Raw genomic sequence first — 15,296 nt, forward strand, 5'->3', positions numbered from 1 at the left:
TAGCCTGTTAGTCAATTTATTGTAATGAGTTTTGTCCGAGGGATATCTTGTTCTGTGCCACCTCGCTCTTGCCCGGCGTTTTTCTGTTAATAATGCCTGTATGTGACGAGGTAAGTTGTTTTCTCAAAAACTTTTTATGTTCATTGGTGAAGTATTGTTAGTGATAATAGTTCCTATCGATCTAGAAATTTATTGAAATATAAAATAAAATAGCACAAAAACCTCATTATTTGTTTAATTTATTATCATAATTATTTTTTATAAAAAGAATAATATTTATATCATAAATAAATTTAATAAATTACTGAATTGAAGTAACTTACCTCAAATAAGGTAGATTAAACGTTTCATTAATACATGACGTAAACCCCTGTAAAAATGTAAATAATGGAAAATATAGCTTGGTTGCAGCAAGGTTATAACAGGAAAATCATGACAACTAATACCATAGGGACAATGAAATTATGTGACTATTCTTCTTTTTTTTCTATCATTGCTTGTCTAAAAGTAACACATTATTTAAAACTTCAAATGAATCACCTGAAAAATCTTGAATTTCAAGCTGTTACAGCAAATGAGCATGTATTAGGCAATAGTGTTTAATTATTATAATGATATATACTACCAACTTATAATATAAAAAATTAAAGATTTTGGGTTATCTGGAAAATAGTGATCAATTGGGATGCATAATTAACTAAAGAATAGAATTGAGAATACTGAAGAACATGCCCTTAGGATAAGGTACTGGAGGTTCCAGTTTAATTGAGAAATACATTCTCTGTTTTACATCACCCCATTTTTAAGTTGTTTTGGAGACAAGTCATTAAATAGTTTATACCAGGAACCATTTTATATCTAAGCGAATTCAAAGTTATATCACTTGAAAAAAAGTTAATTTTTTAAACCACATTATGCCATTAGAAAATCAATTAAAATGAAAAATAAAGCTACTAAATTGAGTGCAAACAAAAAGACTACATGGACACTTAGGTATCTTTATATATGTATAAGCATCTTTAAAGGTTTACCATAGCATTTACAAGTACTATCACCACTATCAAACTGCCAAACAAATTTTTGATTCAATGTTCTAATATTCAAAACCATCACTATCATCCCATCCCAAAACGATTGCTGCCCCCAGAATGAGATTATCAGTTTTCCAATTTGATTTAATAAGTATATTAAATTTTAATTTTCTAAGTTTTAGAAACAAAACTATCAGTAACAAACCAAAGAATCCATTAGCTCCGATCTCACTGAAATTCCAGATTCTCTGTTTTCTTCACTTCTATCCATATAAATATCTTCATAAACAACAGATTTTCCGAACGGAGATGATGCCGCCATTTTCTAAAATAAGTACATAATCAGAATAACAAATAGTAACAAATAACTATCAAGCATAAAAGCAAATACAATGTGATCAAAAAGATATATACAATAATCATTTAGATATACCTTCTTAATTTTATTCAAAGATCAATACTATTTTCAGGGAGTAGATACTAGATAGATAGAGTAGATATGTAATAATTATTTTTTTTCAAGTTTATTTTGGTAGCTGGCAATTAACTGACTAAATCCAGCATCAGAAAAATTATGGTTACCAATGCAGAATTTCCCAATGCACATACTATTCGAAGTAATAATATAAAAATACAGTACTGCATGCAAATGCTGCTTAAGATCTCAACAATGAAATGTTATCAGAAAAAATTTAGGACAATGATTGGTAAAATACATGCATTTTAATGATTTAATTATTTTTAATTTCCATAAACTATAAAGATTTTATTTTATTTTTAAAAAATAAATCAATGGATTTATCATTTTCAATAAAATTGGTGTGTGACTCTTGATAATCAGGCTATTAGCAGGACTCATGAAGCGAAATATCTGGGACTGATCCTGGATGATAAGTTAACCTGGGCTAAGCAATGTAAGCATGCTGCAGATAAAGGAGAATCAAGACTGCGACTTATGAAACGAATCACAGCCATAAAATGGGGAGCAACTGCTGAGGTTTTAAGACATGCATATAGGTCATATATAAGACCAGTCCTGGAATATGGCTCTGGTATTATGGTTACAGCTACCGATTCAATGCTGGGACGTCTTGATATAGTACAAAATAAGGCATTGAGGATTATTACCGGTGCGGCTAAATCGACACCCATTCTAGCCATGCAATTGCAGGCAGAGATCGAGTCCCTAAAAGATAAGCGAAAAATAAATGCTGTCATCCTTACGAGCTCGTGCTTAGGAATGGTAGTGATTACTGGGCCAGCATTCTTGGTAATACTAGGCGACTAAAAACGCAGCTAACATTTATTGAGGTAACGAAATCCATTATCAGAAGCCTAGGCCTGAACTTTGAGATAAGAGAGCCTATACCTGACTTGACTAAACAAAGCATTTGAACGTATTCGTATGCTATAGTGCTGGATCTAATAATGCCCATCAACAATCCATGACCCCAGTGGAAGAACTAAGGACTGTGGCATTGGCCACTATAGCCGAGCGCTACCCTGAGCCAGAATGGATCCATATATACACCGACGGGTCAGCTACAGGGGCAAATAAAAATGCGGGTGCAGGTGTCTATAGTAGCCTGTTCCAACTGTCAGCACCTGCTGGAGCAAACGCTACCAATTTTGATAGAGAGGTAGCTGCAATTGCTTTAGCTTTGGAAAAGATTACTCACGCCTGCGCAGAGAAGATAGTTCTGCTGTCGGATTCTAGGGCAGCACTGCTGGCAATAGCGTCTGAACATCTCTCAACTAACGCTAGAATTCTCGCATGCTGGAAATCCATACAATGTAAAAGAGAAATACTTTAAGTATTGGTAATGCAGTGGATTCCAGCCCATTGCGGTATACCTGGGAATGAGGAGGCGGATAGACTTGCACGGTTAGGGGCTAGCCAACCACAGCTGCTTCTTCTTATCACCATGGACATGGCGAAAGAAATGGCCTGAAACGCCATCACTGTAAGAGCAGAGGAAAGGAGTAGAGGAGAATGTGGGGGCAAGAACTGGGCGGCATTGCTAGATCCTAAGAGGCGCCCTCCATTCACTTAACCAAGAGCGGTTTCAGTGGCATGGTTCAGGTTGGCTACTGGGCATGACTATTTGCGGCACCACCTGAAGAGAATAGGAGTGACTGAATCTTCAGACTGCGTTCTGTGTGGAGTTGGTGAGATGACTGGCGATCACATATTTGCATGTGCGGCAATAGCGGATTTGATTAAGGACAGGAGTTATATCGGCAGAGCTAAACTATACTGGGCTGTACGAAACAAAATGGCAGAAATGCCTCCTTTGGCATAGTAAAAAAATAAAAAAATAAAATTGGTGTAGATAAAACTGAATATTAGACATTGTTGTTGTTGTATATAAGTTGTTAACCAGCTAAAGTAATTCAAAATTATATAATTAAAGATGAACAGCAAAGTAATAAAATATCATTTTGCAAAACATATTAAAAATTTCACTTACCAGTTTTTCAAAGTTCATTACTTCGTTTAGTTCAGTTTGAAGCTTTTGTTTTTCAGATTGTAACTCCTAATAACAATAAGAAATACAATTTAGTCTTTCTTTTAAAAAATATCAGCAATTCAATAGAAAATTCTAATTTTTCCTTACAATAATATATACGTTACACATTCATATTTATATATCTCATGGAAACATAATTAAAAAAAAACTTTATTATATAAATAACACCTTAAAAAACACCAGATATTCACTTTCAATGAAAATAATGCTAATAGTTAATACACATTTCATGAAAAAAAGAATGAAAAAGCAATACAAACACTAACATTAAGGAAAATCATCTTTTTTTTTTAAGAGGATGATTATAAAACATGGAGAAGTCATATTGGTCTAAAAATGAACTTTTGAGTAAAAACTATATATTTTTTTCTATTTGTAAAACTGTAGATGTAACCAATTAATATTAAAGTACAATTAAATAATCTATCATTTGCTACACTATTAAATAAAAATATGTAAACAAAAATCACCCCTATTCTCAGCAATAATGATTCTTCATTTTCAGAATGACCCTTGACTTCAATCTTCAGCTTGAAAACTTCACTTTCTAACATGGTTTTTGAATCATTTAATGCTACTAATTCTTCAGTTTGAACTCGTTTCCAAGTTTCAAGAGCTTTAAGGGAAATATTTTTAGCACCAATTTCATTCTGCAATCTCTGGTACTACAAATGAAAACAGTATATAAGATATTATGAATGTGTTGACCAAAATTATGGTGGAGGACAGGTTAGGTGTAAGCAATAAAGTCTAAATTCATAAATTCCTCAAGATATAGCGTATTTTGAATAATTATCTTACTTTCACTAAAATTTTTATTTATCTAATGGATTTCTGAACATTAAATAAAGTAAAAATAACAAGTATTTACTTGTGTCCTCCAGCACTCTCATAAATAAATTCAAGAATTTCGAACAAAAATTTTTGATGGTCAGTCTCAGTTATTTCAGAAAAGTATTGCAAGAGAAAAAATAAATTTATAGGACTTCAGAATAAGTTATATATCAAGTTGTGTCCCCAATGGAATCAAAATGATTTTATTTTTATGAATTCCAGTTTTTTCCTAGGCTGTATAGTCAAGCTCATTCGATATAGGACTTAAAGCAGCCTATAAAGCCAGAATCTTGAACTGAAAAGGAATTTTGACCAATTAACATAATATAGTTAATGCAGAACTACATGTATGAAGTTGTATTAATTATTATTTACTAGACTCGTTAATGTGTAAGGTAACTTCTCCATAATTATAGGTTGAATGAGATGCTAAAGCCTACCTCAATAAACGGTCAATTAGAAGCAAAAAGAATTTTAAAAGCGGACAGGTAGTTCCTGAAATTACCATGTACAGTGTAACCTGGTCAAGTGGCCTCTGGATATGTAAGAAACTTCTATTACTGCTAATTAAAAGGAGGTCTCATTGAGATTTGATTTTTTCGAAGTCTACCCTATAATTGGGACTTTATGGCTCAACAGCCTATAGAAGTAAGACAATTTATTGGGGTTGGACAAGTTTCAACACATTTGCTTACAAATATTTCGACATGCTTTGTTTTTCAGTACTATTTAGGTTTTGTACAGTAAACAAGTAAATAAAAGAGTACATAATGTCGAAACTAAAGCATAATTCATCAACAGCCATTGATAAATAAAAGAATGTGACTAGATTATTACAACTGGTATTAGCAAGGAAAATGACCAGCAGTCGAATTTTGAGGATTTTGTGTGTATGAATAATGAATTACTAGTATCAGAAGTGCTCACTGATGATGACATTGTTTCTGTATGCTCCTTTTCCTCTTTGGAAATAGAAGAGATGTAAAAAGACTTTAGAAAGAGTACACAGCATGATGCAGAAAAAGCATTAGAAATATTTTGTGATGTTATATATGCATTATTCTGGGCTAATTCGATCAAATGTATACCATTGAGAAACATAGCTATCTTAAAGCAAGTAGCATTCAAATACAAACGAATATAATTGATTTTTTCAAGCCATGAGTTTTGTATTGTTTTCATAAATACGAGTAGGTACATATAAAAAATAAAATAGGCATGTTTTTTAAACATTTTCATCTCTATAAATGAAAAACAGTACATTTTGACCTCTCTTAGCAGAACCTTCCATAAATAAGAAAACTTCATTTCAAATATGGCTTTCAGGAACACTGGATAAATGAAACGCCTCTTTGATTGATAAAAAATTCAAGGTCCCTTGGATTTCAATTATAGAAGTTACACTATACAAACAAATAAACACTTTATCTGTATATAACCCTAAAAAGTTTTATCATTAAACCTTCCGAGGTCCATGATGATGTTTCAGTTAAAATTTGGCAAAGATTGGTTCAGTAGTTTTCATTGCTAAGGTTTACAAACGAAAATTTTTTATATATAATAATATAGAAGATACAATAACTAGAATATAATCAATATCAATGTCTTAAGTTCAATCAGTCTGTTGAATAGTTAAATATTTCTTTTGTATGAGTAACATAAACCCAAGCTTATAAATCATTATCAAAATCAAGTCTAAAATGAAATATCGAGACTGATCAAAAGGCTGAACGGAGAGATGAGGTAGGTTCCAACAAGTTTGGGAAAGCCAATAAGTTTGTCTTTCTGAAATGCCTTTCTAACATTTAATATTACCTTAATACTAAAATAAGATGTTGGGCATCAAAACCCACATGATGTTTCTTCAGTCTACATCTCCATTTTTCAAGTAAGTTTCTAACTAGAAAGACAAAACTCCTGACTATATGAGACTGTGATTAGAAAACCTAGCATTTAAAAATCTTTTTATGGAATTCCCAGACTTTCGGAGATTTTCCAAGTCATTGAAGTAAGTATAATAAGACATGATATATTCAATAAATATTCAAACAACTAAAATATTAAAGGGCAATAAAGAACCAGATAATTACTTCATGAGCTCATTTACAATATTGATTATTGTTTATCATGAAAAAACAATTAACTTATCATAAGACATTTAACATACATACAAATAATGATCCAGAATCATGACAAAGCTTGCATCCCTTAGCATTTAAAAATTCCAAACTTTTGGTTTTTTTTCTCATAAATTTCCTGATATTCAGGTGTATTAAGTCTGGTGGTCACCATGTAATACAGGTACACAATTTTATTTTCACAGTGCCTTCCTTCACCTAATCAGTGAAGTTCTTGGATTTATGCAAAGTCTGTCTATTTTTCAATATCTACAAGGGTGTTCAAAGAACTTCTGCCTTATATAGTTCCAAAATACTAATTTAGGATAAACATGATTGTACCTTGGCCATTTTTATTGGGAAAGTCATGTTGTGCATATTTGTCGAGGTTTCCTGATTGATTTAAGGGGAATGCTTATTGGCCCACTGACTACTAAGATTCCTCTATCCGGACATTTGGATTGTTTACCTCATCAGTCACCAGCCATCTAAAGAGGTATTCCCCGCCTCCCAGAATGATTAAGGATATATTAGAACAACCCTGGCTGACACTTTATTTTCTCACCCATGGGCCCCGGCCATATAGATGATTTCAGTACTGTACAGAGAAGTGCAACCATTGCCAAGTGTCTTTTTTTTTTACTACCTCACCATTTATTATATAAGGGGAGGAAATTCTTCAGGTGATCGACCTATTCTATCAGAATGTGTAGGTAGAGTTTTCATTTCATGGGTCCTCTGCAAAATATAAGTCAACATAATCATGCCGGATTCAAGCCGCCAATATCACTCCATAAACAAGGTAGTTCAGATGATGCCTTAATTCACTTGCCTTGATACTGGCAAGTGCCAACAATTGCCAGACACCTGGAGTAATAAAGCCCACGAAAGGTTTTATTTATTGACACTAGTAAGTCAAAACTTTACACACTAGTTCCATTCTCTCATAAAAAATAAATAAATGAGGGTAATATACTGGTATATTATTAGTACAGTTTTAAGCTCAGCCTGTAATATAAAAAGCATAATAGTGTAATAATAAAAGACATCATGAATAATTTTGTAATTATGAGAGATAGTTGACCGTGGATGACATAATATAAAATGATGGCTGGGGGTGCGGTCAAATGAAACACAAATAAGATGGAGTAGCTTATTTAATTGTGCCAACATTTCAGCTAGAGTTTCTAGCCTTCATCAGGGCTAAGAACAGAACAACATAACAACCAATAAGTATAGAAACTATAAACAGAATGACATAAACTGAATAATTTTACAGAATAGAATTAATAAAAAGAAGTGATTAGAGAATTGGAAAATAAAATTTATACATAGATAATTGAAAAAGTAGGTAAAATAACATAATTAAGGAAATAAAATGAAAATGAAGTTATATAATGTAAAGAAGTATGAATGAATTAGTTATTAATAATTTTAAAATTGAAATATGGAAAGAAAAAGAAAATTGTGAGAAAGATAATATAAAAATATGTAAACATAATAATATGGTAATGACATAATAATGTTTAAATATTTTTATATAGGAAGATGGCAAAGAAAGCTGTTCAACTTATTTATTTGGACAGCCCTGATGAAGCCCTACAAAGTGGGGCGAAACGTTGGAAAATAAAATAGTTGTAAACTATTTTCGTTTCACTTGTGACCGCAACCCTGACCATCTTCCTATATACCAATTTTTATGGTCAACTATTTATACATATATTAAATATTTTTATATTGTCTTTCTCACAATTTTCTTTTTCTTTCCATATTTCAATTTTTAAATTACTTATAACTAATATATTTATACTTCTTTACATTATATAACTTCATTTTCATTTTATTTCCTTAATTATATTATTTTACCTACTTTTTCAATTATCTATGTATAAATTTTATTTTCCAATTCTCTTATCACTTCATTTTATTAATTCTATTCTGTGAAATTATTCAGTTTATGTCATTCTGTTTATATTTTCTATACTTATTGGTTGTTATCTTGTTCTGTTCTTAGCCCTGATGAAGGCTAGAAACTCTAGCCGAAGCTACTCCATCTTATTTGTGTTTCATTTGACCGCACCTCCAACCATCATCTTATAGTATGAATAATTTTGGTCTACAAGGAATATTTAATAAAAAAAAAAGTCAATTCTAAATTTAAAACAAATAACTTATCATGAAAAAACGTGTTAGTTAGGCTATTTATATGTATATGGGTAAAATGCAACATAGAAATTATTGCATAAATATATTACATCAATTTCCAAATTAGTATATTCTTTAAACAGATCTTCTTTAGAATTTTTTAATCTGTTGTATTCTTTAGTTATGTTATTTAATGTTTCAGCATATTTTTCTACTTTGTTCACACTCCCAGCATATAATTTTTCAAAATGTTTTAACTGATTAATTTCTTCCTTGAACCTGAAAAATTAATATGTTTATAAATCCAAGTATATTTATATACAATGGCTTAATAAAGGATTATGAATGTCTCATATCTTGGTTAAAAGTGTGAAACCACCAATCTATCAAATCCCAACTTCTCAGGAGACTACATCATACTGATTTTGTTTTCTTTAAATAGTATGTACTATTCAATATACTATTAAGTAAAAAAATGGACATATTGATTAATTGTAGTTTATATAACAAATATATTTACACAATAATAAAATGACTTCAAATCAAAACTTTTTGGATTATAAGGTTTCAAACTTTTACTTTAGTTGTTAAATGAACAGAATAAAAAATTATCTCATATTATAAAAGTGACTCATGAAATGCTAAAAAGCATCGGTTGAATTACTTAAAATCAGAAATATTTTAATTGCAAGTAAAATTAAATACTAAACTAATATGAACTAAAATAAAACATAACAAAAAAAAATTTAAGTAACTAACCGAGCTCAAGAGCTGGTGCAAAAACATCCTTGGATTTTTTGAACATGTCTCACCTTTCGGTATCTTTCCTTGAGTGAAGTTTTAGTGTTCTCATCTCTTCTTCGAGAGCAAATATCTTTTGTTCTGCTTTAACCAAGCTATTTTCCAAAGATGAATTATGAGCTTTGGAGGCAGATTTAAAAGATTTTAATTCCTCACTGAAAATAATTTAAGAATGACCAACTTTAAATCATAGTATTAGTGAAGGTATTAGAAGCTTATAACAAGAAATAAACAAAGATAGAGAGCATTTACATTGAAAACATTTGATAGTAACTGAGTTTTGATGATAACTGTATTTTGATAGTGATCTAAGATGCATAAAACAATATCAAAATAGTTCTGAAAAAATGAGAAAACATAAAAGAGATATGAAAAATTCATTCAAATGCAGAATCATGTATGTTCTACCAAGTCAGGCAGAGCCTACCTACCTCAAGATCATCACTGACAATTCTGAAAAAAGGGTACTATTTAATTCATCAGATGATGGACCAAAAGCCTTTAAAACTTTAACATTTATATAAATGATCTCTGTGGCACTTCAAATGAGATCATATTTTTATGCTATCACAGGTGAAGGGTGCTATAGTTATTGGCATTGGAACTACTTTGCAACTTGGGTGACTAAGTATGTTGAAAAAGAGCTAATTTCTAACAATTTGCATGTTAAATGAAAACCTTCCTTTTTGTAATTGAATGAAAAAACTGTCCCATGACTTCTAAGACAATTTAAAAAATTGATGTATAAGAAATAATCAATTATTATCGATTCACCTTTGTTTATGGGAAAAAGTGAACAAAAAATGCAATAACGCTTGCTCTGAGGAGATCATACCTAGGAGCTTCTAAAAGGTCTTATTACTTTTCACAGTATTCAATGAATGTTGAATAATAAGCCAGCATTTTGAGGCTGGAGTTTCCTATCCCCTAAATCAACTTGAAATTAAAATGCAAAACATGTTTCAACATTAACCTCATGGAAGTAGAACGAATCATCAGCACTCATTAGCTAACTTGAGCAGTCTGAAGAAGGCTGTCTGCTGAGAGCAAACAGCTTACATATCAGAAGACATTCTGTGACTCTTAAGAAACATAATGAAAAATAGCCAGCAGGAAGTATAACTAAAACATTATTATTAGCTGGAAGCAAATGGAGAAAATCACAGTCACTGTAGGTAGGAGTGAGATCCATTACTAACCATATATAGAACCAGACCACATTCTGTTATGAATAATCACATCCTGCAAACAGCATATTGACTATATTCATTGGTTCATGAACAAGGTGGCCTAAATATTCAGGTAGCTAAGGCTGGAAATTAAGCAGCAGCAGATATAATTGAAATGAGAAAAAAAAAAATGATATCTAATGTTTTAAGTGATTTACATATTATTCATCACCTAAACATGTTTAAACGTTATTTATTTTTTTAAATAATTGATTAGACTTCTAAACAGGGACCCCCAGATCAAAAATTCAACTTTATTTTTTTTTTAACAACTGGCTATTCATGGCATTGTAGTTAACAAATCTCCATAGAAATCATGAGTTTTCTTGTTTTGTTATTGTACATACATTTTTGTTAGTGGAACATATTTGTTATGAGTGTTACCATTTTCTTATTTCTACATTTTAGTTTAAGTTTTTAAAATAAAATTGGACTGATAAATACTGAACACAAATTAAAGTAGTTAAAATTGGAACCTTTCAGCTGAAGTTTTTTCTGAACTTATTTTTGTCAAGTAAAATATATATATTTAAACATGAACTTAATATTTCATCATGTATTCGAGAAAACAATTAAAGGTAGTGTAGAAAACGGCAAGAGTTTAGGGCTAAATAAAAAAAAAATATTTTAAATCTTAATGGAAAGAATCTTTTTCAGGTCTGGGATACTACTAGGAATCATCAAACTTTGAATTTAATTTTTCACATATTCAAGTTATTTGGACACCAATTGTTTCCTCTGAGGTCTCCATAGTCCAGGGAGTAGGAGTGTAACCAAAGTTATTCAGTTAACCAAAGTTATCTTTACCATTAAAAATCATAAATAGAACAAAAATAAATATAACAAGTATTTAACAACTGAATCTCCTAAGTATTTTCTTAAATTGCATTATGTAACATAAAAATAGGTACTACACTCATTCCCTGTATATTTTTCACAAAATGGCTTGGGTAATATCCTTATTGCCACACTTTATGCCAACTATAGACGGCACACCAAAAAGTCACAAGAAGCTTCTAGCACCTGTAAGGACTGAAACTAACAGTTAACCAAGTGGGACGAGTAACCTTTATACATAATGAACTAATGTAAGTAACCATAACATTCAAACTTGAGAAAAAAATTACATAAGTTGATCAAACTTGTTTAATACCTCATTCTAAACACAGTTATGATCTTGGGATTTCATTTCTCCACACCAATGGCTTTTTTTTCTTTGACCTTGACAATGCAACAATTCAGAAGGAATTGACAGCTGGTGTTCATGAATTCTTTCTTCTCTAAAGTGTAAAGTCGACAGAGATTCCAATAATTTATTAAGAGATGGATAATAGTTATACACATAATAGTTAAATTTTTTGAATTCTAAAGGAGATTTTTCCTTTATGTTTTAGTAAAACACAAAAAAACTTTTTTAAAAAAACTTCAATTCAGTACTAACATTTTCTTAAGCATGCTAATATTTACAACTAGAATATTATAAATGCATTGTTATTCATATGTTTTGAGAATTCCATATCTAATTTCAAGTTTCAATAAAATACTAAAATTGAATCAAAACCTAACATTATTCCCATAGAAATTTTAATACTTAAAAATTGTACATTCATTATTACTTATCTTAAAAGGTATGCTGATTCATGAAAACATTTGTATAATTTTAAGACAATTTTTCCAATAAATAAATTGCAAATAAAACAGCTACTTACCGATAGGGTGAAACTTGATTTTCTAATGAATCTGAAGTGAAACCTAGAAACACAGGTAGAAAAATTAATTATTTTGATAGTTATACTATTTTTTTTTTATTTATGAAAACAGTTAATGACACAAACATTGAGTATTTCAAACAGACATCATCAAACTTATGAGAATAATAAATAAAATGCAGTGTTTCTAAAAAAATTGTTATTCAGATAACAAACTGTATAAAAATAATTAAATCAGGTATCTTCAAGTAATTTTTTTTTTACATAAAAAATTCTAAAAATAACAACCAAAAACCCATCGGTTGAAAATATGTTATAACTAATCAGAAACAAAAAATTCATATATGCACTTCATTACTTTGTTGAACACATCATACTCAATATTTCATTGAATACCAAGATTTCTTATATCATAAAATTTTTGTTTCAAATATAAAAAGAAAAAAAGGCTTTGCTGACCATGATCTTGACCAAATTACTTGCTAGAAACAGTACATACAAAAATAAATACAAATACTGAACAAAAACGGTCTTGGTCTAGGTAAACTTAGGCAAGAGCTCCATGGCATCACTTTGATACCATTTCACCATATAATCACTTCAACTAAAATTTTTGATTTCCAATAGGAACCATTGGATGGATTCGAAAATGGAAAAATACATTGGATTAAATTCTTTTTTTCTTTACACTCACACAATCAAACTTTAAAAAAATAAAAATCTTTGTTTCAAAATTTAACCAAAAAGAAATGTTCAAAAATTATAAAAGTTATTTTCTGCCATTCTCCTCAGAATAACAACAAAAAAATGTATATTTATAATAAAATTGAACTTTTTTCCCTTGAACTTATATGTCAATGCCATATTTTATTATTACCTTGTAAATAATTTGTAAATAATATTTAGTTAGTATTAGTGTTTAATTTAATAACGTTAATTTTTATCAATATTACTTTAATTGAATTTGGTTGTTTGAGTAGAAAAAATATGTGATTATATTTGTATGTTATAATGAATAATAGGGACAGTTGCTAAGAGTTAATTACTGTTGCTAAGCCTGAGAACGGACCGACAATCTTAGTTTTTTATAGCAGTTCCGGCTAATTAATGGCCATGGTAGCATTTAAGCAGCCCTGTCTTCGTTTATAATTTAATAGTTTGGACATTTTTAGTGAGTTAACCGTCATTACAGTTCGGAACCAGACCACTTCTGTGTTTCGACTTTAAAATGAGTTCCAGATAATTGACCATGTGTAACCAGCCTTGTCTGCGTTCATTTTGGTACTATTAATTGACATTTAGAGTGTGCTAACAGACATTACAGTCCGAAACCAGACCTTATCTGCGTTTTGACTTGAATATAGATTTTTGTTAATTAGTCGGCTCGCCTAAAACATTAATACAGCATTTGGATATTTGGACTATTGATGAGCTTTAATTTAACTTTGTGTTTGTTGGAATTTAGTGATGGTCAAAATTAATTATATTTAAAATTAGGTGCAACTGTTAGGATTAGTAAAAAATGTGAAATTTATTTAGTGTTGATTTTAAAAAAAAACTTTGAAAATAGTCTAATTAAAATAACAGTAAAATCAACTGTGCAGTAAAACATGTGCTTCCTTTAAATATTGAAAGTAGCGATATCTTACTTTAAATATATTGTTTGTTTTTTTAAATAAGAACAAATTTAAACTTAAACTGGGAAGAAAGAGAGGACAGTGACAGGACTGGATCAATATACAGTTCATTAGTTACTGAAGTCCCAATAGTAAAGTTATAAGTCCTAACTTATAAGAGGGTCAATGTACGCAATTTAAGGAAAAGGAAACATTCAGGGACATTTCAAGAACCTCAACCTTTCCAGTTGGTTCAGGCTTATGAAGCGAAAATACCATTAGCGGAAAATAAAAAGAAAGATATACTAGAACTTGATAATAAGAAATGACAATAAAAACATAATACCACAATCCTACTACAACTCTTATTTCAAAATTTTTCTCAATTAATGTTAATTAAATTTAATGTTCATTCCTCTTACAATAAGTATTAAATATAATTTTTTTTATAATGCAATATACTGTTGTTTCATTTGCCTGACTTATTTACTATAGGAAAAATCTATGGACTTAAAATGAATTTCAATTTAATTAGAGTTTTTATCTTTTTAGTTAAATTTTGTGTCTATTTTCTTGGACAACGTTTCACTTCTATAAAAATACATTAAAATAGTTGTCTCAAATGAAGGGGAAAACTTTTAAAGCGAATTCAAATTCAGAATATTGAATTAATCAAAAACTTAAAAATTAAAAAAATTGTTTTTCAACTATTTGTTTTGCATCAGTTTTTCGCTGAAACTGGTTTTTTTGTTTTAAATTAGTCAATCATAATCTAATCTATTTGTTCAGGATTAATTACCATTTTTTTTTTTTTTTAAAGACAGAAGTGTGAAATTTTCAAAATGTTACAACTCAAAGTTTGCAAAGGAATCCCATACCATTTCATATACAAAAGTGTCTCATTTCTAACAATTAATAATCAAAAGTATCACAATTCAAAATAATCCAGTCCTTTGTAATTTTTAATTACATAAAAATTGTTACTACTCAAAAAGTGAGTATTCAAGGCTTGGGATAGACATTACAATATACAATAACAATTTTGGATCAGATTTTCCTACCGCCTATTTTTGGAAATAATAACTTGGTTATGTAATTGGTTTTTCCCTATGCTCACTAACAGTTTTTTCCATTTTTCCAGAAATGTAAGTTTTAGACTTATGTCACTTTAGAAATACTAGTGCGACATGGTGATGGCCACTAATTATCTGGAACTCATATTAAAGTCGAAACACAGAATTGACAAAAAAAACCTGCCTCGATGTTCCATGTAAACATCGATT

At 30.0% G+C, this 15,296-nt stretch overlaps 1 protein-coding gene across 6 annotated transcripts in view; it reads right to left on the minus strand.

Annotated features, from left to right (window-relative positions):
* Positions 1–15,296, minus strand: part of LOC106687250 (uncharacterized protein MCAP_0864) — a 58,951-nt gene that overhangs the window by 39,747 nt on the left and 3,908 nt on the right. For 5 of the 6 annotated variants that reach the window (XM_014431019.2, XM_014431022.2, XM_014431020.2 and 2 more), the window contains exons 5-11: positions 12,398–12,440; positions 9,471–9,614; positions 8,769–8,937; positions 4,033–4,227; positions 3,503–3,568; positions 1,237–1,356; positions 324–370 (exon numbers count right to left, since the gene is read on the minus strand). In XM_014431019.2, coding sequence (XP_014286505.1) covers positions 324–370; positions 1,237–1,356; positions 3,503–3,568; positions 4,033–4,227; positions 8,769–8,937; positions 9,471–9,614; positions 12,398–12,440 — 784 coding nt within the window. Of the gene's footprint in view, positions 1–323; positions 371–1,236; positions 1,357–3,502; positions 3,569–4,032; positions 4,228–8,768; positions 8,938–9,470; positions 9,615–11,841; positions 12,129–12,397; positions 12,441–15,296 lie in introns of those variants that run through there. The other variant, XM_014431024.2, reaches the window with a different exon arrangement.

The sequence above is a fragment of the Halyomorpha halys genome, unplaced genomic scaffold (assembly GCF_000696795.3).
Source record: "Halyomorpha halys isolate HHAL.00 unplaced genomic scaffold, Hhal_1.1 Scaffold937.1, whole genome shotgun sequence".
NCBI classification, from domain to species: Eukaryota; Metazoa; Arthropoda; class Insecta; order Hemiptera; family Pentatomidae; genus Halyomorpha; species Halyomorpha halys.